General features: G+C 50.7%; 1 protein-coding gene across 3 annotated transcripts in view; it reads left to right on the top strand.

Annotated features, from left to right (window-relative positions):
* HSPA12A (heat shock protein family A (Hsp70) member 12A) overlaps positions 1-25360 on the top strand; it is a 132837-nt gene that overhangs the window by 55772 nt on the left and 51705 nt on the right. The window contains exon 1 of one of the 3 annotated variants that reach the window (XM_066240481.1): positions 16799-16944. The exons of the other annotated variants lie outside the window; for them this stretch is intronic. Coding sequence (XP_066096578.1) covers positions 16902-16944 — 43 coding nt within the window. The 5' untranslated portion in view covers positions 16799-16901. Of the gene's footprint in view, positions 1-16798; positions 16945-25360 lie in introns of those variants that run through there. 3 annotated transcript variants of the gene reach the window in all.

Genomic DNA, 25360 nt, shown 5'->3' with positions numbered 1-25360 from the left:
GTGTACAACGTGGTGATTTGATATATGTATGTATTGCAAAGTGATTACCACAATCGTCATCCATCACCAGACATTTATATTTTTTTGTAGTAATCTTTTCAACTTTTAATCTTGAAAATGTTAACCTTTACAGATAAACTATAAGAATAATGCAATAAACAGCAGTAAATACCTTTAAAATCTTTCTTTCCCCTTCTTTACTTTTTCTATTAACATCATTTATTTTTTTAAGTATTATTATGCATTCTTAGAGATATTTTAAAATTTTTATGTATTGTAACAAATTACTATCATTTGTTGTTGTTGTTTTGTATTTGTATTTTTCCGAAGTGAGAAGTGGGAAGGTTAACAGACTCCCGCATGTACCCGACTGGGATCCACCCGGCATGCCCTCCAGGTGGCAATGCTCCGCCCATCTGGGTCGTTGCTCCATTGCAACTGGAGCCAGTCTAGCGCCTGAGGCAGAGGCCATGGAGCCATCCTCAGTACGAGGCCAACTTTGCTCCAATGGAGCCTTGGCTGCAGGAGGGGAAGAGAGAGACAGGGAGAAAGGAAAGGGGGAAGGATGGAGAAGCAAATGGGCACTTCTCCTGTGTGCCCTGGCCAGGAATCGAACTCAGGACTTCCACACGCCGGGCCAATGCTCTGCCGCTGAGCCAAATGGCCAGGGTCAACAAATTACCTTTTTTTTTTTAATTTGTTCAAATTGTCCCATATTTGGCCAGTGAGATACTCCCTCATCCTGATCCTAGCTCCCATGTCCTTTTGACGGACCTCTTTGGTCTTTGAACATGTGTCTACTTTCTGCCATGAGATGAGGTTTCAAGTTCAACCTGTACTTTTCCTGTCTCAGTCCGAGAATTAGCTCTTTACCTCCAAAGAGCCCCGGTTGCTTTAGTGGGGACTGGCATTTAGAAACCAAGATTGGGCTGTAGATGGCTAATTGCTACTGGAATGTCGTTGCTTCTAGACATTTTTAGTGAAAGGCACTAGGAACTATATCTTTTTAAAACCATGAGTATACACTGACATATCTAATTCAAGTTAATAAGTTTTTCTTCAATTTCTCCCATTTCATTTTGTATCTCCCCACTTTGCAGTCAAAACCCTGGTTCCCAACAACTTTAGACATTTATTCATTCGTTCTACCCTTCAACACACACACACACACACACACACACACACACACACACATAATAGTTTCAGAATTATACCACCAATACCCCTCCCAACAGCAAAACTACTACATTAAGTTCAAAGGGTCTTTGTAGTTCTTTTTATCATTAGAAAGTCATATTGAAGATGTTCAAAATTACTTGAATTAATTATTTTCTTTGTGTGATTATGTCATATCTACCACTCATAGGATACACATAGGATATCTATGTCAAATTTAGGGTTTGCTTTTATAAAGTCCTTTGGGTTTAACTTTATTTTTGGATGTATAAAACACTCCAAATCAAAACTATGTAGAAGGGGAAATTCACAGATGTCTCACTGCCATCCTCTTTCCCATGGGCCCCCATTTTTATTAGCTTCTAGTTTATTGCTTCCATATTTCTTTTTGCAAAACTAAGCATATATATATCATACTTAATAATACATGTCCTGGAGATTGTTCCATGTCAATTCATAGGGATTTTTTTTGGCATTCTCTGGCTGCGTAGAATTTTCTTGACTAGATGCGTACTATCATTTATATTCAAGTGGTCTATAAATGATTATTTATGTTTTCTTCCAGCATTTTGCAATTACAAACAATCTCACCTTTTGCATTGTACTTCATACTTGCAGGTAGATTCCTAGATGTGGGATGGCTGGGTCACAGTAGACCCATATGCCGTTATGGCTTCCGTAGGGTAGTGCCAACTGGTGGACTTTCTCGAAGGGGGTTGTAACGCTGGTTCCCCAGCAGCTGTAATGGAGGACCTCTGTGGGCCCTGCGGACCACAGCCCTGACCCGGGCCAGTCCTAACCTTAACCCACCCATCTCCCGCAGTCACAGACCCCGCACCAGGAGTGCCCCACTCAAGGACACGGCTCCTTGCTGAGTCCCTCCCATCCCTCAGTGGTCCTTTCCGAGTCTTTCCAACCCCCGTGTCAGCATCTAGATCTTACCCACGCTATTTTTTTTTCTCCACAAAAGCCTGCTGTTCCCCCAGCTTTCATAATTCATGATTATTTCAGACTAAAATAAAGCTTCAGTCTGTGCTGTCTTCAAATCTGACTTTCTTGGGAAACCTCAGATGATCTTTTCCAATTGAGTTGAATCTCATAATGCAGAAAAGCTCCCGGTCCCGAGCACACTTTGTACGTGCAGGAGAGAAAAATGACCCCTTTGTGTCTGCCTGGAGGTGGCCCCAAATTGGCACTGGGGCCAGCTGTGTCTTTGCCCAGAGCCAAAACCCTAGCTGGAGTGTCCCCTGTCTCCAGGGACTTGGAGAGACTGAATTCTGTCACACTGTACAGACAGTTGTAATGTTATAATCCCTGCATAGGAGAGTTCTGCAGTGACCACTGTGAGAAGTACTTATCTCTGGGCGGTGTGTTCCCAGAAGACTTTAACTTAATTTTGTGTTTTTTTTCTCAGTTTATTGTTATTTTGTTGTTGTTAATAGCAAACAGTCATGTTTCATCGGCCTCATTTGGAAATATTTTATTTTAAAATATTAGCTAAAAGGTCATTGACTTCTCCTGGCTCACATGTGCCATGAGACAGAAAAAATAGATCCATTCAAAAACCTCCAGTTTCCACCATGCATAAATGCAAGTGGAATTACCGAGTTGGTAATGTCACCCCGCCCCAGAGCAGGATGTAGTGTTGGGTCCCCTGTCCTCTCGTCACCTTCAACAACAAAACTTCTTTGTGCATCTACCCTTGTGCCTGGAGCTGTGCTAGAGGTGAGTGTGACACATTGCTGTTTCTAAGATGGTGGCATGGAGTGGCAGGGGCAGACGCACACCAGCCACTGACGAGCAGGAAGAGACAAACGGCCCAGCCCTGTCCGAGCTGGGGGCAGGGTGAGCCGCTCGCAGGGAAGGCTTCCAGAGGAGTGATGGCCGGCCGGGTTGGAAAGAGCAAGAGGGCTCTTTCAGATGGAAAAGAGGCCCAGGATGGGTTTTCCAGGCTACGTGACAATGCGGGAACCTGGGATAGAGGATGCCATGGGTTAGGCCAGTCCCAGGTGCTGAAAACCTTGTCTGAGAGCGTGGGCCATATGACTTCTTCCTGTAAGGGGTGAGGAGGAAGTCAGTATTGACAGCAGCACAAGGCAAGCCACGCTCAGATTTGCACTTGAGAAGAAAACATTTGGTGGCAGTGGAGAAAATGGATCGGGGTGAAGGTTTGGGACTAGAGGCAGGGAGGTCAACTGACCAGGGCAATCTGGTCAGAGATGCTGAGGCCCAGATCTGAAGAGGGCTTCGTGGATCGAAAGAGGAGTGATTCTGGAAGGACGTGGCGTCTGGAGACCAGCAGGATGGGAGAACGGGGCGGAGACAGGACCAGCTGCTTGTGCCACACGGCAGGCTTGGTGAGGGCAAGAGCCACGGGCATTTGGAGCTTCACACAGGCCCGGGACTGGTGACGAGCTTGATGAAGATGGACGTAAGCCATCAAAGGCCATGTGTCACACAGACCAGTCTTCGCCCTGGGTGGTGCTCGGAGAAACATCAGTGCAACATCCCAAAGTCACTGAACGCAAATGAAAACTTCCCTGCTGTCTCTCAGGAAAACGCAAAGGGAAGCATTTATAACAGCCCGCAAAGCTTGCAAATCTCCCTTTTCTCCTGTCCTTGCCTGCCTCCCCAGCCCTCTCATCTTCTGTCCTAGTCACAGAGTTGGGGGCAGCCACCTCCTAATGCGACGTCCCTCTCCTCCCTTTCCAGACTGCAGCGTCTCCTTAGCATCTGTTCTTTTGTCCTTCCACCTTCATCTTTTAGATTAACCCTACTTTTCCCCCTTTTACTTTTCTTTTTTCTAACTGGGGGGAGGATTATAGTTCTCTTTCCCACATGTATCAGCCACCCCCGGCTTCACCGGTTGTGCGTGCACTCCCGTGTTTTATCCTGTGTCTCCATGGATGTCGTAGAAACGGAGGTACCACGAAGTGCCAAAGTCACACAGCAAGGTATCCAACCTGGGCCTGCCCTCTAACCGGGACCTCTGTGAACCGCCTTTCTTTCTTCCTGTGCACAGTCTCGTGCTGTGTGCGCACGCTTGGTGGCTCTAACGCTGGCAGCCTCCCGACACCCTCTGCTGTGGAAAGGAGGGGGTGTTTGGGGGAGGCCAGGTGATCCGGCCGGAAGGGCCCCTGGCTGACTGCACAGGCGTGCCCCCTGTGGCCCCAAGTGAGCAGTTCCCCATCTGGGGCCTGATGCTCCGTCCTGTCACTGAAAACCTAGAAGGCTCAGCCCCCAGGGCGCTACGTCTTCCCAGGAGACTCCTGCTGTCAGCCTAGCTCAGGGAACAGGCAGAAACCAGAACCCCGGGCGCCTGTCCACAGGGAGACTCCTGCTGTCAGCCTAGCTCAGGGAACAGGCAGAAACCAGAACCCCGGGCGCCTGTCCACAGGGAGACTCCTGCTGTCAGCCTAGCTCAGGGAACAGGCAGAAACCAGAACCCCGGGCGCCTGTCCACAGGGAGACTCCTGCTGTTAGCCTAGCTCAGGGAACACAGGCAGAAACCAGAACCCCAGGGCGCCTGTCCACAGGGAGAGCCGGGGGAGACCTGTGGGCCTCCTCCCATTCACTCCCTGCCCCTTCTGCCTCAGGGTGAGCCACACAATGGCAGACCCTGCATGGTTTCTGGCCTGAGTGCTGGTGTGGGGTCCCAGGTCTCCATCTTCTTTGCTGACTAGCCTTGAAAAGGTTATAAAATTGTTTCTGTCCCTCAACTTCCTCCTCTGTAATAAGACAATACTAGTACTTTCCTCTAAGGATGATGGGAGGTTAAGTGAATTACACCTCACTCACAATCCATAATGAATTATATGCTCCACAGAGGGGGCTTAGAAATATGTCTGGCATCTAGTGAGTGCTCAGTAAATATTAGCTTTTGATATTAGCACTTTCTACCTGGACCAGCCCAACCACAAGTCGCTGAAAGCTGTATTTATTCTCTTGTTTTCTGTCTATCCTCTCAGACTACGATCTCCTTCGGGGCAGGGACTACGTTTTCCCACCGTTGTATTTATCCTCCCGGCCTGGTGTGTAATTATGCCCTAATACATGCTTGTTTTAGTGCCTAAAAAGTGAGTGAATGAATGTATGAACTCCTACCACCTAGATTGACAAACTCCTCAAAGTGGTTTGCAAATTCTGAGCATCTATCAGATTCCCAAAGGGGCCCGTGACTCAAGACAGGCTGAGAGATGGCTACAGGCCTTGGGACAGGGGGACAGTGAGCCTGCCAGGGAAGGGCAGTGTTCTAAGCTCAGCCTCGGCTCCTCAGAGGGCCCTTTGTGGGGCCTGACATTTCGTGTCCGTATGTGGAATTCCTTGGCCACGGCACACGGCTGGCTGCATTCGCTCTAATGAAGTATTTGCTGGCTCTCACGCACACAGGGCGGTTTGTGCCGAGGGCGGCCATTTCAGGGAACAGCAACACAATGTAGGGACCAAATCAAGTGGTGAGTCGAAGTGATGGAGCAGGCAGGATGCAACTCCCTGCCCTTCCCGGGAGGAGCGGGAACAGCTCCCAGCAGAGTTTAAAGAAAGAGGAAGACAGAAAAAAAACAACAACCCCATGATACAGCTTTAAGGAGAATCTGGAAAGGACAAAGCCTCCCTCATTTTCCTTTCACTGAACACACTTAAGTTTCTTCTTTCAGCGTCTGTTGATATGCAAGCGTAGTTTCAGTGGTCACACTCATTAGGTATACACGCCCTTTCTGTTTCTTTTTAATATTATATGGTGACACTTCCCATGTTGCTGCACCACCTTCATATTTCTATTTGTAATTTCTTTCAGTTGTATCCCTTGTATGAAATAATATTTAAAAACACATAGATAAAGATAGTAACCTTCCTCTGCCATAGAATAGTTCCTAAGAAAAGGATTCATTGATCAGAGTGTTTTTAATATCATCGCATGATTGTCCAGAGTGTGAAGCTACTTAGCTTCTGATGGAACTGTCTAGGTACATATGAAAGGAGAGATTTTAACACAATCAGCTCATCATTAGAGAGTATTGTTTCATTGTTTTATAACTTATCACGTTTACTTAGTGTTTAATTGTATACATGCATATGTAAGTTACTGGAGAGAGTCATGCTTGTTTATATGCTTGTGTAACTGTTTAGTTTCTGCTTGCTGATAATTTCCTTGTGGCTCTTGCATATTTAGCTCTAGACTCTGCGGACAGAGCACGCGCGCGCATGCGCACACGCTCCTGTTCCCGTTACAGCGCGTCATGCCACCGATTTCCTTTCTGTGTTCCTTCTTATCCTCACTTTGGTTTAATTATATATTTTTAAAAAACACCACACAGAAACTTTACGTTGTAAAGTTCACTATTATGATTTTTTTTAAAAAAAACTCTCTTCTTGCTTCAGCCATAGAACTTCACGAGGATATAGACAAAATAGGAAATGAAGAAAATTGCAAACCTTTTTTTGGGAGATAAGATAAGTAGCACCCTCTTAGCTTTGCCCAGACCTTTGCACTTCCTGTCCCTGTGATGAGCCAGGGGCTCAGGGTGGTGTGTTTGGTCCCCATCTCACGGAGGAGGACTGTCCAGGTGCAGACTTATTCTGGGAGGAGCCTGCCCCTCCTCCTTCCCTTCCCCCCACCACCCTGCAGCATGGGGAGGCCTCTGCGGAGCAGTGTGGAGCCGGCAGAGCCTGGCTCGGAGACCTACTATGTTGCCCAGGAGGCCTGCTCTCCTGGGAAGGTGAAATGAACTCCCCTAAATTGAGAGCTTGGCTTATTGTTGAACATAAAATGAGCAAACACAGAAAGAACTGATGATGATGATGATGATGGTGAAGGATCTTTCTGTGACACTCTTCACCTTGGAGCACTCGTTTTCTCTCACTGAGCCTGTACTACATGCTGGCCCCTGAGCCAAGCATTCTACACATGTTGCCTCATATCATCTTCACGGTAGCACTGGGAGGCAGGTGTAGTAATTATTCCCATTGCACAGATGAGGAGAGTAAGGCTCAGAGTAAGATGACAAATTAAGAAGAGGCAAAGCTGAGATTTCGCTCCAGAACTGTGACAGGCAGCATGAGGCAGGAGGAATAAATATGATTTTTATTCGCATTGTACAAATGGAGAGATTAGGATTCAGAGAGGCTCGGTGACCTGCCCAAGGCTACACAGCAATATGTGACCGAGCCTGGTCTTGGATCCAGGGTTCCTGAGACCAGTCTGGTGCTTGTCCCACTACTGACATAGTGATACGATAACCACTGTTAACAAAGTGCACGCCGCCGTGTGTCAGGAGTCCTCCTGGGGCCTTCCTGGTCCTTAACAATCTAGGAAGAGGTCCTGGGGAGAAGCTGGCTGGGCCCAGGGCTCCCTGAGCCTGGAGCTCCTGCTCACGGCCTGTGGGTTTGCCTGCAGGGTCATGGAATGCTGCCACCGTGCCAGCACAGGGCTGGGAACAACGGGGCGTCTTTATCCTCACGCCACTGGCCACCAGATTGCTCTTCTCTCACATGGCTGACACCCCTTGGCTGGCTGAGTGAGCAAGGCTGAGAAATTTTATTTTTTATTTTATTTATTTCCCAAATTTTCAGACTTTGCAAGAATAGGCTGGTTAAGAAAAACATCCTACTGGGAAATGCAGACACTCTTTTGCAAAGCCTCTGCCTGCAAGCTGGGATTTATTCCCGAGCGCTGGTTATGAGTAATGGCCCATTGTAATGGCCAGCATTGAGGGAGAGCTTCCTCTGTTGAAGAAACCGGGTTAAGCATCAACTGATGTAATGCTTCAAGGGCTCTGCTCTGTGGGTTTTATCAACCCACTTTTACAAGTGAATTGTAGGTGACTGACTTACTCTAGACCACACAGTTAGGAAGAGGGGGAGCTGGGATTCAAACTCCAGCATCATCCAGTTCCCACATCCCCTCCCCTAAGCCTCTCTGCTCCCTGCCCTCCAGGCCTTGCTTCCTGATGGAGGAGGCAGAGGTAGGCGAGGCCCAGAGCACTCTTCCTATACATTTGTAGGCCTGGGTCTAGGTCAAGTTCTGCTTTGAATTATGGCTATGGCTGTTTCTCTCCTTTCTATTGAGGCTGGGGCTTCGTGAGGGCTGGTCCACGTCTGGCTAGACTTTGTGTCCCAGCACAGTGAGAGGCATGCATGTGTCTGTGAAAAAAGAGAATGAATGAGAAGGAATGAAGGAAAGGATGAATGGATGACCATGTGTCTTGGCTGACCTGGAGTGGGGTGATTCCGGAAACGGTGCAACTTCAGTGCAAACTTAGGTATAAAAGAAAGTGAGCGTGGACCTATTTCTCTGACTCGTTTCATTGAGTGTGAACTTGACCTTCAGGGTGAGTTAAGTCTGCCAACTCTCAGTAACTCCTGGTTCTTCCCCTTCCACCTCCAAGACTTCCAGCAGCTGAGTGGACCTCACCACCCTTTACGTCCACACCTGAAAAGTAGCCCAGTATTAGTTAGTACTTCTTAGAGGGAAGGATGTGACAATTAAATGCACAAAGTGTGAATGACAGTTAACTGTGATTTCTTCCTGAGAGAGTCCATGTTACTGAAAGAGTTGATTTTTAAAAAATTAAGTAACTTGGGTGTTGGGTACCCAAAGGTTTGTTACATCGCTCCCTGTAGTTTTGTGGATGCTTAAAGTGTTCCACAGCAAGGCATTTTAAAACAAGTAATAGAAAAGAAAAAGAAAAAAACAAGTAATAGAAATATAAGGTGTTCATTTTGTTTAGGAAAAAACCTGCAGCTATATCATAGGAGAGAATGCAAAGTGTGCATGCAATTTTAAAATAAAACACAAGCTTTGAAAGAACTACTGGTTTAACGCAGGCCCACAGAATCATGACCTCAGGCCAAGGTGCACATGATCTCACCAGCCCTTCAATTTCTTCATTTAAAAAAAGTCAGAAATAGCAACACCTTCCTCTTCGTGGTTTATGAATCAAGTGAGAGCAGAGAGGTGAGGGTGCTTTGTAAACTTTAATTCTACCTTCCCATTAGATGATTCTTTTCATCCATTCTGCACATTTCTTGACGTCCAGCTGTGTGCCACGTGTTGGTCTAGGCACTGGGACACATTCCTGCACAGCTCACCATGGGGGGGGCAAGATGGACCTGGATGCTCCACTGAGGTCAGACTGCCCGGGCGCAAAATCTCACTCTGCCACTTACTTCTTGGGCAAGCATGGCTGGCCTCAGTCTCCTTGTCTGTAAAATGGGGACAATAATAATATAGTTCCTCCTGCATGGCTGTGAAGATCAAATGAGACAATAGATGTAAGCACCCAGAGGCATGCCTGGCACAGGGCTTGTGCTTAATAAAGGCTCATTATTACTACTGCCCCCAGGGAGGTTACAGCCTAATGGGGGAGGCTCGCAATAAACAAATAAGTGAAAGGAATGGTAAGTATTGGTCTGGAGCAGTGAGGTGACGTGATGTGACACAGAACAACAGGTGGCGCCAGGGAGGGCCTCTCCAAGGAGCTGACCTTTCGGGTGACTCAGTCTGATGATGTAAGGCCGGGCGGAGGTGGGGTCTGAGGTCCGCAGAGTGGGAGGTGGGAGGAGCCCGGCCTGCAAAGGAACCAGATAAGGCAGGTAGCTGAGGGTACTGTACTGGGTACAGGGGCCCGGCTGCGAACCACTCTCCCCTGGGGGGTATTTTAGACATTAGGGACCTGCATAATTTTTTACTTCCATTTCCTGGCAGATGAAATAAGTGTGCTATTTCAGGACATTATGATGGTTTTCCAGAAGTTGGGGGTGAAGTGTCCGGAGAAAGAGGCTTCTTGTTCTAATTGTAAATGTGTCCTATGGGCTATGGAGGCCTAGGAGTGGGTGGGTGGGACAGGGGTGTGACCGGGATGAAACCAACAGGGTGGATGGGGCCACACCCTGCAGGGCCTCCTGGGCCCAGGAGACAGGTTTGGGTTGGACTGTAATTCCATGGGAAGTGTTAGGGGGAGGAGGTGGACAGAGGAGAAGTGGATCCTGCACACTTCCCAGCCACACCTCCTGCGGTCAGGACTTGGACTGAAGGGGGCGCCAGAGTGGCCGCTGCAAGGTCAGAGAGGAGCCCAGAGCTGTGGTGTGGGTGCCCGTGCAGAGAAGCCCTGCTCACCACTCACCCGTTTATAAGGAAACAGGCCAAGGGAAGTAAAAACCAAAGGAGGATGTGGAGGAGACAGCAGGACTTGGAAGATATTTCAGAGCCACAGGCACTTCCTTTTCCTGATCCGCAAATGTCCTCCAAGACCTCCCACTTCTCCGTCTCCTCACTTCGGTCAAGAGGCCGGTGTCTGATTCCTAGACGGCCCGGAGCATCACCGTCCAGGGTGCAGATCCTTCTCGAGCTTATGGATCTGGAATTTGGCACTAAAGGGAGTGAGGATGAGCAAACCTCTGAGGCCGGGACTGGAGGAAGGTGCAGGCAGGAGGCTAGCCTGGGGGTGGAGGCTGGGCCAGTGTCAGCCCGCCCTGGCTATCGCCTGAGAGTATTGGCTCTGAGCCGGCACCGTCGGAGCCCCACACCTGCACTTCCTGGGTTGATCTCACAGCTCCCCTGTGCGGTGGGTGACATCACTATCCCTATTTTACAGGGAGAGGCAGGGCTTGGGGAACCAGGATCACCCATGACCCTGCCACAGCCTGGCCTCCTCAGCCCAGTGCACCTGGTAGAAAAGCCCTGTTTTGTTCAATGGCTTTAGAGTTTGGTTCTTAATTTGGGGTCTGAGGGTCCTCAGCTGGGCTTCAGCATGCCGAGATCCTGGTATATATGCAGGGGGAATGTAATTTTGGGCATGGTTCTGGGGAGAAGAGTCACAGTTCTGTTCCCCAGAAGGGTTTATGACACCCTTCCCCCCTCCCCCCCCCCCCAAGTAAAGATAGTGTCTTACTGGCCAAGTGGATACATTTTGGCTGTTTTGTTTCTTACAGGCTTAGAGCAGAGCCTTGTACAATACATAGTAAAACCTCAGTAAGTATCTACCGAGGGAATAAATGAATCTCATGATTAAGGGCCTTATCTAGTTATTCTTTCTGCGTAATTCTTTCTGGGTTTCTCCCATAATCGAAGGACATCTTTTCATGGGCTCTTAGGAAGGACTTACAGTTCCCCTAAGGTAACCTGTCCATTTTACAGGTGGCAAAACTGAGGCCCAGAGACAAGCTCCCAGGGCTGAGCTCAGAACCTGGTGACCTGAATGTCACCTGTGTCTCTTCTCCAGGCAAATACTGTGGCGATGGGCCTGCCACCAAGAAGCAAACACACAACTGTGCCGACCAAGGGGCACAGCAGCTGCCTCTATCTAGGACGAACACACAATAGGCAGTTCTAGGACTGCAGGTAATGAGGCAGCACCACGGTTGGGGACATTTGAGTTTTCGAGGACTTTTGCTGACATTTGAAGCTGCAGGTGGCTAGGTCCACTAGGTTCATCTTTGCACAGTGCAGAATGCTCCCTCTGCCCTTTATTGAGGTTTAGAAAGTTAGAGAGGAGGGGTTCTGGAAGTCAAGGTATCATAACATGGATGCCATGGTCCATAGGGGACGGACATTGCTAATCATCACCGCATTTACCCATTTCCACAGAGCTAGACACGGTCTCAGTGCCTGCCTTCTCCTGTGTCGTGGTCATCCCCAATCAGTCACAGTAACATGAGCCGTCTCCCCTGGACCTTCTGCAGAGGGGTCACAAATGGACTGAGCTGGGAGTCAGGGGGCTGGAGTTTGGCCCCAGCTCTGTCATTGATTGTGTGGCTTTGACAAGAGATTTGTCTTCTCTAAGCTCCAGTTTCCTTCCACTCCATTATTTATTTACTTGAACATTCATTCATTTCTTCAACAAATCTACATTGTGCACCTGCTGTGAGCCAGGCACTGGGGCTGTGAGCTGGAAAAGAGGGAAGTAGGTTTTCTCTACAACATGAAACCTCTTGGCTCGGATAGCGTACCGTTTGTTGCAGCCCATATGGAGGCTCTCGCTGGGCAATGTGGTCATTTCCACGTTCCTTCTTTGAGCCTTCTCTCACTTTGCACTGTCCTCCTTGAGATGTGTCTTTGAGAACGGTCCATCTCATTCTGAACCAGGAGCTTGCAGGGCCACGGGTCAAGCCGTTCTGAGCACGGTGCTGCGAGAATGACCACAGACGTTTGCTCTGCTGTTTGAAATCCATACAAAAATATTTGGATAGCCCGTCATTACCTGAGCAGGTATTTCTAAAGTTTACCTTGCAGGCCTGAGTGATTGTGATACTCTGAGAAGTCATTTCCTCCCGCCCTTGAAGTTTCCCCCTTGAATTTCAGGCTGCAGCTCAGTGTTGTGTATGCAAAGTGCGCTTTGGAATGTTAATGGGAGGCTGATTCACACCAGATGGGGCGGGAAGACGTTGGAAAAGGATGTCTAAAACTAGACACCACGGTTTGGCTCTGAGGCTAGATTTTTTAAAATGTCTTCGAGATCAGAGGTCAAGGACTTTGACTCATGCCTGGACTTTTCCAGTGTTTGTCTTAGCTCCTCTGTATCTTGGTCCTGTGATAAAGGAGGCACTTGCATGGTATTCAGTTTACAGACCGAATTCTGATGCATATTGTAAAGTTCACAGTAGCTTTTACTGGAAGCTTTGTACCTAAAAGCTCAGATTTAGATGTGTGTCAGTAGTTCTCAAACTTAAAACTCTTTTTAGAGAAAAACATGAAAGAAAAAAAGTCGCTTAACCCCGTTCATCTTTTATGTTTCTTCACCAGCCAAGAAAATTTTGCCTAGGTCCATTCTGTTATTTATAATACACAAGAAATTGGCATTTTTGTAGCAAATTAAATAAGAAGTCCTATTTACTGCAGCGTAGGTAGCCTGGCCCTCTGCTGAATGCTTTATACTTATTACCTCCCATCATTATCCTGCCCACTATCATCGACCCCTTTTACAGGTGAAGGGCAGACCCAGAGAAGAGAGTCCCCAGGTCACCTGAAGTGGCAGGGAGTGGCTCAGCTCAGACTTGAACCCTGGTCGGTTCTACTTCATGTGACACGATGCTCTCCCCCACTCTGCTTTCTGCTGGTGTACTTACCCTGTCCTGGTCCCCGTGTGCCCCCAGGATCAGTGTCCTCAGCAGCTGACCCATCAGCAAGTGTTCTGCAGTTTCACCTGCGCTGGGGGCTAGAGGACTCTCCCTCACCCCCCACCCCCCACTGGCCACCTTGTCCTGTGTGTCCCGCCCTTTTCACAGTTGGCGGTTGGTGCATGTGTCAGGGTGTCCTGGCTGCTTGGCAGAGTATTTGGCTGTGTCAGCCTCCGGGCTCCAGCATCTCTTTGCACGAGTTGATATTGAAGGGGGGGAGGGTGTGTCGGTCTGGGGACTGAAGAAAAACGAGGAAGGCTGCTGGCAGGTGGGTGTCTGAGGCTGGTAGGTGACGAGGACCCTAGAGATGATGACAAGTGAGAGCCTGTAGCTGAGGGGCCATTTTCCTTCATACTTAACTACCTGTGCCAGGCAGGCACTATGCCAACGGCTGCGGGCGACAGCTGTGGGCATGGCTGACCCACCCTGGGCGAACTGGCAGCTAGAGGCAGGGACAGGCAAACTGAAAAGTTGGAAAGACCTGCATTCTAGTCTCAGTTCTGCAGCTTCATACCTGGGTGACCTTTCAGGCTCTCGGTTTTCTCCTCTGTACAGTGGGTTAATAATAAGACGTACTGTTGTAATAATAGTAATACTGTTGTTGTGATGAGTGCCGTGATCAGAGTGCACGGGGAGTCAGGCGCAGTCTTGGAGGGCAGGGCGATTTCTTGCAGGAAGTGACATCTGACCTGACACCTGGAGGTGGGGGCTTACCTGGCAAAAAGTGAAGAATGGGTTCCCAGTGGACACCTTTCTTTGGGGACAAGGTGTCCCTGCAGATAAACAGAGGAAGCCACTTGGGTGACAGGCAGAGGAGCAGGGAGAAAAAGGAAAAGAGCTGTGTGGGTGTATCGAGTACCATGGAAGCGTGGTGTGGGGACAGTGTCCTTGGTCTCCCGGAGCTGGTGGCCTTGGACTGGGGCCCTGAGGGATGCCAGGTGTGGGCAGGTAGAGGAGGGAAGTAAAGGGGGTGCCAAACACGGAGTCAGGACAGCTTGTAACTATGGCCAAGGAAGGCTGGTGGAGGGAAGGCTTCTTGGGTGACTGACCACAGAGAGGAAGGATGGGGCTCCCTCTTGTCAAAGGTGCTGAAAGTCGTACTAAAGAGTTAGGGCTCGCCTGACTGGGCGGTGGTGCAGTGGATAGAGTGTCAGACTGGGATGCAGAGGACCCAGGTTCAAGACCCCAAGGTCGCCAGCTTGAGCACGGGCTCATCTGGTTTGAGCAAAAAGCTCACCAGCTTGGACCCAAGGTTGCTGGCTTGAGCAAGGGGTTACTCGGTCTGCTGAAGGCCCACAGTCAAGGCACATATGAGAGAGCAATCAATGAACAACTAAGATGTCGCAACGAAAAACTGATGATTGATGCTTCTCATCTCTCTATGTTCCTGCCTGTCTGTTCCTATCTATCCCTCTCTCTGACTCTCTCTCTGTCTCTGTAAAAAAAAAAAAAAAAAAAAAAAAAGAGTTAGGGCTCTTTCCCTTCCTTAGGGGAGAGATACCTGGCATGGCTTTATTCACAAGAGGGACTCCATCAGAGATGCATGCATTCAAAAGCTCTTTTCTGGCCTCCCTGCACAGACATGTGTCCATGGGAACCGGTGCTCAGTGGCCAGAGTGCTGGTGGCTGTCCCTGCCTTTTCATGTTCTAATCCATGTAGCCTCGGCCTGGCCAGCTTAACTCCACGGAGAGATCAGAACAGCACTGGGCAGGCAGCTCCAGGGTTGGTGTCGGGCCTGGTTCGGCATTCTCCGCCTCCATCCTGAGCCTGCTCAGCCAGGCTGTCACTTGGACAACTGCTTTAACTCTTCTACCTACACTCAACCCAACTGCCACATGCCTCTGGCCACCAGGCTCTTTCTTGGATCTGCCTCTGAGATGGCGGGGTGTTGTTCCAGCTAGCAAGCAAGCTTAGGGGAGGGCATTCTGAGGCACAGTATTGTTCTCAAGTCGGGAGTGCCCCCCACCATGTACCCGCACTGCACTACACAACTGGCCAGTGGCCACCATTAAAAAGGTGTCTATGACCTAATCATATGGAATACTTTATGGATTGACTAGCATGTGCCAGACCCCAAGCAAAGCATGTTACATGCACCCTCTCATCTAATCCTCTTCAGTATGATGAGGTGGATTTTACAGCCGCACCCATTTCGCAGGTGAGGGTGCCGAGGCTCAGAGAGGCTGAGTAACTTGTTCGTGGTCTCTCACACAGCCACAGACTGTACACGGGACTTTTAATGCAGGCAGATAGAAGACAACTTTGTCCTATTAACGAATCACCATATAACACTTCCTGAGTAGAGATTGGTCTATGGGCTTCCCCTACAGTCCTCTGCCAACCCCTCCCCCATATCCTGTGGCAATGAAGCCTCCCTAGGTGTGCTTTGGGAGCTGTGGCCCATCTAAGGATGTGAGGGTGGTTATGACCTGGGTGGGGATCTCAGCTTGTGTGGGTGTTCTAGGGATTATCACTTATCTCCCTCAAGCCTCCGTTTTCTTAACTGCAAAATGGGGATCACTGGTTCCCACTTCTCAATTATGCAGAGAAAATTAAATAAGGCTCTTGAGCACTTAGCATGGTGCCAGGGACACTGGAAGGACCCAGTGACGGTCCAGATTCTTACCACTGCCCTCCTTGCCTAGTCGTTGCACAGGTGACCCAGAAGCCACTTGGCCTGGCCCAGATAGGTGCCCGACCCGTGTGTGGGGCGGAGCCATAGGTCAGGGAGCATGGATCATCGACTACCAAAACTCTGCATTACTAATGTCGCTATTCTCAAACTTTATAAGGATGGGCTGGGTGGAAGCCCAAATATGGAAGGCACGAGGCAGCCTCCGCGGAGAGAGCCTCCGGGCTCCCGAGTTGCCATGGAGTCCAGGAGGTGGCCTGAAGGCGGATGCCCGCGACGGTGGCCAGCGCACTGCTCCCGCGCAGGTCCTTGTTCTGCGGCCTCACAACTGGCCGTGCCAGGTTCCGCTGTTGCTTGGGCCCTTGACCGTTCCTTTGGGACCCTTGCATGGAGATGGAGGAAGAGAAATATACTGGTGGGGACTGGAACGAACTTCCTCGGTGTCCGCTCCAGTGGGGTGTGCACGCGGTGCCTGGTGCAGAGCTTCAGTGGCCTGCGATTGCAAAGAGCGGACGCGTAGCGGGGCCGAGGGGGCCTGAAATCGAGCCCCTCTGCTCTCCGAACCGTGAGCGCTGCGTGCGTCTGCATCCGGCCGGCGAGCCGGGGACCCCGGTCCGCGCCATCAGCCCCGCCGCGGCCGTTCAGCAGTGAGCCCGGGTGTGTAGGGGCCGGGTTTCGGCGGCCCGGGTTAGAGCGGGCGAGCGGACTCGGGGCCCTCCGGCCCTACGACCTCCTGTTTCGCCCAGCCTTCTCCGGCCTTGCCCAGCCGGCCCAGCTCGGCGGGGCGGGGCGGAGCGCGGGGCGGGCCCTGGAGGAGCACGGGGAGGAGCTGGGGCTGCGGAGGCCGCCGCGTCAGAGCAATGCTCTAGCTGCCGGAGGCTCACACCCGGCCCGGGAGCCGCCGAGGACGCGGACGGAGACCTGCACCGCTCCGGCGCTGCGCCGGAGGCTCCTCTCGCCGACCGGGGCTGCGCGACCATGGCGGACAAGGAGGCTGTCCGCGGCGACACGGGGCCCCGAGGTGAGCGCAGAGCGCAGGTCCTGCAGCTGCGGCAGGGAGGGCCGGGGAGGATGAGGCGCGTTCGGCCTGGCACCCATTGGCTTCCTCGCGGGCCACGGGAAAGTGGGAGCCCCCGCCCCATGCTGCCCAATTGGTGGGGCCGAGGGTCAGCTCCACAGCAGGGCTGCAGGATAAGGGGGCCCGAGGCGGCCCACCGGTCACGTGCTCTGTTCCCAGCTGGGGTGCGGACACTGCGGCGGGGACCGCAGCCCCCGCCCGGGCACCCTGACGGTCCTTGCCACGGGGTGGCGCCTCCTGCGGGCCCGGTGCAAGTCCGGGTGTGAACCGCCCGCCGTGTCCATCACTTGCACGCCGTGTGGGGACGCCTGCGCTTGCCCGGTAAAGGTCTGTTCGCGGGGTTGTCCCGTATCCCTGGAGGGTCGTCTCCGTGACTCGGCGGGGCGGGAGTGGGAGCCTGTGGGAAATGGAAGGTTAGAACCTGTCCCCTCCTTTACCCCGCCGAGATTGGTCCAAAGCTCCCGGAGTGGGGGCTGCAGCTCTGGTCCCAACTGCATCCCACGCCTGTCCCCACCCATCCCCGGGAATTCTCTGGGCTGAGGAAGGTCGCATCAGAGGGGGCTCGACTGTTCCCTCTTTGCCCTGGCGGGGTTGGGGAGGAGGGCAGCCCCCAGTGCACAGGACAGTCGCTCGCATTCTGCAGGTTTGCCGGTGCCGCTTTCTTTGGGGAGCCTGGCTAGGGCTCAAATAGGGCGCGGGAGGGGTAAGGAGCGAGAGAGGACTTGGGAGCGGAGGAAGAGGAGGAGCAGCTCTTGGAGCCCGATCTATACATCATGGCTTCGCCAGCAGAGCGGACAGTCCGGCCAGGATTGTGGGTCCAAGTGGGGAAAGTTGGGCGCATGGAGGCACCGTGTCCCCTGACCTTCAGGGCCGTGGCAGGCTCAGCTGCTGGAGCAGAGAGTGGCCCCGAGGCTTCCCCGGAGCAACAGGACAAGCCGCCTAGTGAGGATGAACCAGGACGTAAGGGAAATTCATCCAGGAAAGCAGTGCCTGGCTCTGCAGGGACCCCAAAGCTGGGAAACTGAGTCAGGTGACAGCACAGCCAACATGGGCAGTGTGATCACAGTCTTGCTGTCTGTGGTCGCGTCCCCGCCCTTCGCTGCTCCAGAGGCACCGGCCCCCTCCCCATCCCATTGTTCCTGCGGATCTGGGAGGTGCCTGCACTGTACTGCAGTGGTGGGGGGAGGGGGGATCCTGACTTGGTTCCCTCCTGGGAGGAACCTTGGAGAACCCAAGCTGAGACCCCAGGCTGTGCTTTAACACACATCTCAAATGTGCCCCCTCCCTGCCGGTCCCCAGCTGGCCAACACCGCAGAGGGCTGGAGGATGTCTTTGTCTGAACATCACTCAGCAACTGGATTGATTCATTTTTCTCCCCATCCTTTTTCTTTAAATTGGAAAAAAATTTTTTGAATGATAGAGGCTTCTGAATTCCCAAGTATTGCTAAAGCTTAAGTTAGTGAACCAGTTTCTTGCTTCTCATGCTGGGATCAAGAGCCAGTGGCTGTATCAAACACAGGGTTGGCCATAGGATTTGTCAAATCAGAAGAGTGAGCAGGGATACGCACCCTCTCACACCGTTTTGTCTCATAAAATGGAATTCAGCACCCCTGTTCTACATCCATACACTCACACCCACACCCACACACGTGCGCACGCGCACACACACAGAAGCACTCGGCTGAGAGGTTGTCCTCAGGGCTGGAAGAGCTTGCCGTCCACATGGACACACACCCAGGATACACATGCTGGGTGTGTGCTGGGCCACCTGCCACCGCTTGCCTGTGTCTATTCCAGGGAGTTTCCTCCCTTCCCACTATCTGCTGCTCAAGGCAGCCAGTGAGAATTCTCAGCACGTGGACTTGGGACACGGAGTAGGCACTCCCTGGCTTCTCTTTGGCTTCATCCCTCCGTCTATAAAATGGGAGATATTACTAGTCTCTCAGCAGAGCAGAGCCTGCTCACCCACTGCCTACCACATCTATTTCTAAGGTTTCCTCATTGCATATTCTGTGTGGACAACTGATCATGTGATATATAAGGTCTACTGGAAAGTTCTGTCCGTTTCTATCACAATAAGTTTCTACACGTAAGTACATGTTTATTTGGCACATGTGTGCCTCTCTATTTTTATCACTTAATGTATACATACTGATATAGCAAATTAACTAAAACAAAGTTAATTCACATTAGTCTTATGTGTGAAGCGATAGCGTACCCATGGCTACTGATAAAGTTCATTTACACCACTGTATTGTATATGAATTTCAACAAGGAAGAAATGCTACAGAAGCATGTAGAAATTTATTGAAAGTGTTTGGTGAAGGTACAGTTTCTGATAGGACATGCAGAAGATGGTTCGAAAAATTCGAAACAGATGATTTCGACCCTTCTGATAAGCCACGTTCTGGGCGACCATCTTTGATTGATGACGATGTTGTTAAGACCATGTTGGAGCAAGATCCTTTTCTGACAACATCGGAGATCGCAGAAAGGCTTAATTCAGCTCAGCAAACCATTTCGGACCATATTCGGAAGATGGGATTGATGTGGAGATTATATATATATATATATATATATATATATATTTTTTTTTTTTTTTTTTTTTTTTTTTTGTATTTTTCTGAAGCTGGAAACGGGGAGGCAGTCAGACAGACTCCCGCATGCGCCCGACCGGGATCCACCCGGCATGCCCACCAGGAGGTGATGCTCTGCCCATTTGGGGCGTCGCCCTGTTGCAACCAGAGCCACTCTAGCGCCTGGGGCAGAGGCCAAGGAGCCATCCCCAGCGCCCGGGCCATCTTTTGCTCCAATGGAGCCTCGGCTGCAGGAGGGGAAGAGAGAGACAGCGAGGAAGGAGAGGGGGAGGGGTGGAGAAGCAGATGGGCGCCTCTCCTGTGTGCCCTGGCCGGGAATTGAACCTGGGACTCCTGCACACCGGGCCGACGCTCTACCACTGAGCCAACTGGCCAGGGCCGCAGCATTCCTCTTTTACTGGGTAAGAAATCCAAACATGGGTCGAATGACCTATCCAAGGTCACGTGTCTAGGAAGTATTGATTCCAGCCCTTCACAGCCATTCTGTATAACCCCATGGCTATGGCCACTGATTACTGTTCTATTAAGGGCATAAAAATGCTTGTTCTTCCCGATACCATTTCAAGGGTGTTCTTGGTGCCAAAGGACGAGAGCCACAGGTATTTTATGACCAGAAAGGCTGGTCATAAAAATTTCCCCAACAAATCAAGTGAGCGGAGATGGGGAGAGGATGAGGTGCCCATGGAACAAGAATGATAGGATATTGGCAGTTATTGAAGCTGGGTGATCTGGACAAGGCAGTTCACCACTATTCCATTATTTTGTATATGCTTATACTTTTTCTTAAGGGAATGTTTAAATTAATTTGCAAAGTCAGAAAGGCTACCTTTTCATCTCTGGAGATTTGAACAGCAAAGGGTGTTATGACCTTCAGTCCTGCCCCCACCAAGATCTGGGTTGGTGGACAACATAGAGCTCTAGAAGGCTAGATGAAGTGGGGGGAGGGGTGGTTCAGGTTGGCTGGCTGCTAAGGTGATGAGTCAGGGCTAGGTATGGGCACTGGAAACCTGGTCATTTGGTCCAGGTGGGGGTAAGGTGAGGAACAGGAGGCAGGGGGCTGGCCTGGGTCAGGGGGTGCCTCTGTAAGCTTTGCTTTGGGCTTTGGAGCTTAGATTCTTACCATCCTGGCAGTTAATCATAATAAAAATAAGCATTTTAAACATTGATGTTTATTGAGGACTTCATTAATGCTCAAGTCTGAGAATTGACCACATTTGTTAATGAATGAATGACTCTATGAGGGGGGCCCATTTCACCAAGAAGACAGCCGCCAGGCCAGTGTGGCACAACTGGAAGTGGTCTGGGTGAGGTTCAGGAGGTGGTCAGGCCTCTCCTAGCACATGCCTGGCATGCCGGAGGCCCTCAGAGGATTTTACTGAATGTCCGAATGAATGAGTTCATGGCTAACAGAGATTGTGGCTGCCCGACTTCACTGTGGTCACCATATTCCATGCGGAAGTGGATGGGTGCCACATGTGGCTTCCAAGCTGGCCAAGAAGAAGTCAGAGCGATGCTCTGGGTGTCACTGGTTGGGGCTCTGGCCATGGGATCCACTTCCGAGTCCATACCTGCCTCTGCAGCTGTGTCCCCCACCACTGGGGTTCCCGTCGCCCTGTACATGCTTCCCACACAGGCTCTCGTGTTTCCTAGTGCCCTGTGGTCTCCTTTGGTCCTCTTATAGTTCTCCCTGCCAGGAACATCCTCTCTTTTTCTAGTAAACTCCTACTTATACTTCAAAACTCAGTTCAGATAGCACTTCTCAGGAAGCTTTCCTGGACTCAACCATCTGGGTGAGATCCTGCCTGCGTGGTCCCAAAGCCTTTGGTACTGACTGTTGCTGGTAATCCCAACTAGTGTTCATTGAGTACATGATGTTTCAGTTCTATGTGTGTAAATCCCATCGACACCTCCAACAACCCTATGGGGTTGGTGTGATTACCCCATTGTCCCAAAAAGGCAGTGGAGGCCTTTGAGAAATTTGGTAACTTGCCCAGCCAAAGATTCAAACCACCCAGCCAATGAATGCTTGAGTTGGTATGTGAATTAGTCATGGAGCCTAAACCTTCTGCTCTTTCTCTTAATACCTTTTCTCCCAACAAGAGCAGAGGCTGTGTCTTTCATAGCCATACTCTTAGTAAAGCCACATAGTAGTTGCTCAATAAATATTCTACGGTGTGTTGACTGAATATCAGTGAGCAAACCATGAGGGAACACAGCACTGGGGAATGCGTCCACATTCTGCCCACTCCACAGTGGGGCGGTGTTTCTACAAGCATGGATGCTCAGAAGTGGGGGAAGCAGGTGGTGGTGGAGGATGCAGGCAGGGCTCAATCAATCTCTGGAGAGATCTGGCTCTGATTCCAATGAGGCTTTGAGTGATGACTCAATCTTGTGGGGGCGAAACGCTCTCTCACAGCATAAATAGGCCTGTTTGGTGAGGGAGAAAGCATTCTTATCATCTCCATGCATAATCTGAATGGCAAGGAGGAACCAGGGCCTTGATGAATGAACAGCAAGTGGCAGGGAGCAGGCGCCTCTCACCCAGAGGCGCTAGTTCTGGGCATCTTCCGGAGAGCGGGATGAGCCAAAGACCTGGCCAATAAGTGCTGCTGTAGGACCGCCAGGTGGGGAAGGAGAATGTTCCAGTGGGATCTCACAGGGGCAGTCAGCGTGGATTCCAGTCCTGGTTTTACCACCTACCGGCCATGGGACATTCTGGATAAGTTACTTAGCGCCCCCTTACCTCAGTTTCCTCATCTGTAAAGTGGGGATAATCACAGTACTCATTTCAGAGTGGATTTGATTTACTCCCTTAATCCCTGCTAAGGGCTGAGTATACTTCCCGGCTCATGTGCTGTTATCTGCCATTATTATTTACTGTTATGAACCCAGTGGATGGAGGTAGGGCAGTTATCAGCAGTTGCATTTCGTCCAGGAGACTCAGAGGGGAGAAGGGCTGGCCCGAGAACCCACAGCAAAGAAGGACCAGACCTCAGCCTGAGCCTCAGGCCATGTGGCTTCTTGTCCTCCAGGCCCAGAACTTCGGAGGAGAGCTGGGTGTCTCAGGCTGGCTCTGCCCACTGTGCTGAGACCCCGGGTTTGGAGCTTTGCAAATGCTGCTCTGACCTCTGCCAGGACCGCCCCTCCTCTTCCGGCCTTGACCATGACCTGGCAGCTGTGAGGTCCGGTGGGGCTGATGGCTGCTCCACATCACCCCCTCTGGGGAGCCCTGAACTGCAGAGTATGGGCCTCAGTTTCAGTCCCCTTATATTTAGGGTGGCTATGTGCCTAGTTTGCCGGAACAGTTGTGGTTTATGACTCTTGTCCCAGTGAAGTTATTGATAGGGAGTCCTTTCACTTGCTAAGTATCCCAGTTTGGAGGGAGGATAAATTATGTGGTTGTGCTACTTATCTCTGTCTTCTCAGCCGTTGGCACCTGCTACGAGATGAGGAAGGCAGTTGGGTGTATGGTTAAACCTGGGCTTTGGGCTCAGACACTTCTGGGTTCAGATGTGTTTAACCTACGGGTATACCATCACTGTACCTCGATTTCTTCTGCTGTAAAAACAAGGATGATTTCTAATCCTGCTCCATTGGGGGGGACGGCAGTGAGAATTCAGTGTGAGAGTGTGTGTCAAGTCCTAAGCGTGAGCCTGGTGCACAGAGGGTGCTCAGTGAGTAGCTGTAATCGATCATTATCAGTGTTTTCATTCTGGAGCTGTGGAGTGATATTCATCAACGCTACTTCCCCATGAATCCTGTTATTTTTAGTTTGTGATTTTGCAGCATGTGAAGATTTTCAGGAAAGTTTTCCGCGTTATAGCTTGTGCTTCTTTTACTGTAGGATGAGTGTCCGTTTAAAAATATTGGTGCTGTTACAGCTTGGGGCCTCAAGTGACAGCCACCAGGAAGAGCCTCTGGTCATGCACCTTCACTTCAGTTTCTGGGAGCATTTACTGAACTTTTGAGACTGTTTTGCTATCCAGCTGTTCAGCATGTTTTTGGGGTAGTTTTGCCGACTGTGTCCTAATTTTACTGTCAGAAACAGAGGCTCTGGGAAGGTCATAAAGTCTGTGGCAGGGAGCACCTGCTCTGTGGGTCCTGTGAGCCCCCCAAATCTCAGAGGGAAGTGGGTTTCGCTAGTGTCCTCTGTTTACCATAAACCGGCAGAAGAAGTGGTCTCCTTTGCTGCCTTCTGTCTTTTATAAATCAGACCCTGTGGTCTTGCTGGTTTCTCTGTGACTGGGAGCAGTAGTTTCTGTCCCCAGACTCCTGGTTCCTGTTGGGGACACAGATGATGTAGGTGTTGGGACCTGAGCCTGCTGATTTGCAGGCCCCCAACTGGTCTCTCTTTGTCTCCCAGGTTTCCGTGGGCTAAAGGCTAAATTCTTCTGGCCACTTCCTTCCTTTCTTGTCCTTTTCTCGCTGCCCTTGAGAGGCCCTTTCTGCGGGCTGCGATAGGAAACTGTTACAGCACAAACGTCAGGAGGCCCACTTCCAGAGCAGAGATGAGAGTGGTTGGGGAAACAGCTCGTAGGTGGCATCTGCAGCCACCTGGGACCTGTGCTGTCAAAGGTCCAGGCTGGGCCTGCTTTCTCATTGTACAGATGGGCAAACTGAGGTCAGGGAAGGGAAGAGACTGCCCCCGAGCACATGGCAAAGCCAGGAAGAGGGTCCAGGTCAGGGGGCTCTCTCTACAGGCTTCCCCACTGGACTTGGACGTTGCCTCAGCGTCCTTCTCCACACAGCGCTCCAGCCAGCCCCTGGAATCAGGCAGGGGGGCCATGCAGCTATAAGCCTCTCTGCCATTAATAAATGAATGACTTGTCCCTCCCTGCAGGAGTTACATTTTAAAAGAGTGTTTGAAGAAGTAACCCTTGACTGGAAACGAGGAGCCAAGTCTCACTGCTGCGAATAAGAGAGTCCTTAACGGGAGCCCCGAGGCACAACCCTTTCTCTCCTTTCTTCTGTATTTCTTCCTTCCATTGGGAGACATCGGTGGTTGCTCCTCTTTTGGACCCTGGCTCTTGGCAGATGCTTGTTTTCAAAGAGTGTGAAGTAGGACTTTTGTCACAAAGGTTACTGGGAACAAAACCTTTTCTAGCTAAAGAAAAGCCCAAAGGAGATTTTAGAGTGAGGACCCTGAGTTGGCTTCTAGAATTCAGGCCGCTGCCGGGTCTAGGAGGGGAATCCTGGAACCCGGAGTTCTCTCTGCAGCGCTCCCTGCCCCCAGCCTCTTCTTCCTGCTGAGAGCCACATGGAGGGGACCCGAGGCTCCTGACCAGCAGCCCAGGTGAGCATCAGCCCGGTGGGGCGAGAGGCTGTCTTGGCCCACCCAGCCCAGGCGAGTCTTCACATGATGGTCGCTGCTTGCATTGACCCAGGTGGGAAAAATCCCAGATTGCACAGCTCTGTGTAAACAACTGGTATTTGTGTTAGGTCACTAACTCTTGGAGTTAAAAAAATTGTTCCTATAATAGCAACAGATAACTGATACAGTCCTATTTTCCTTTAGTTAGTGAATTGAATATAATAGATGATAGATTTAATAACAATGTTCTAATGTCTATCCTTGGCAAAATAAAAACTTGTCAACACTCTGTCAGGCCCACTGTTCGCGGGGGACTTTACTGCTTGGTAAATAGAGCCACCATGGAGCCACGGCCCCGTGGAGATCTGAGGGAGGGGTTGCTGGGCAGATTTGGGACGTTATCAGCCACTAGCACGTAGTGTGACATCTTGTGACTTCGATGATCAGATGA

The sequence above is a fragment of the Saccopteryx bilineata genome, chromosome 7 (genome assembly GCF_036850765.1).
Source record: "Saccopteryx bilineata isolate mSacBil1 chromosome 7, mSacBil1_pri_phased_curated, whole genome shotgun sequence".
NCBI classification, from domain to species: Eukaryota; Metazoa; Chordata; class Mammalia; order Chiroptera; family Emballonuridae; genus Saccopteryx; species Saccopteryx bilineata.
The sequence above is the reverse complement of the archived record's forward strand: the minus strand, read 5'-3'. Positions and strand labels throughout refer to the sequence as shown.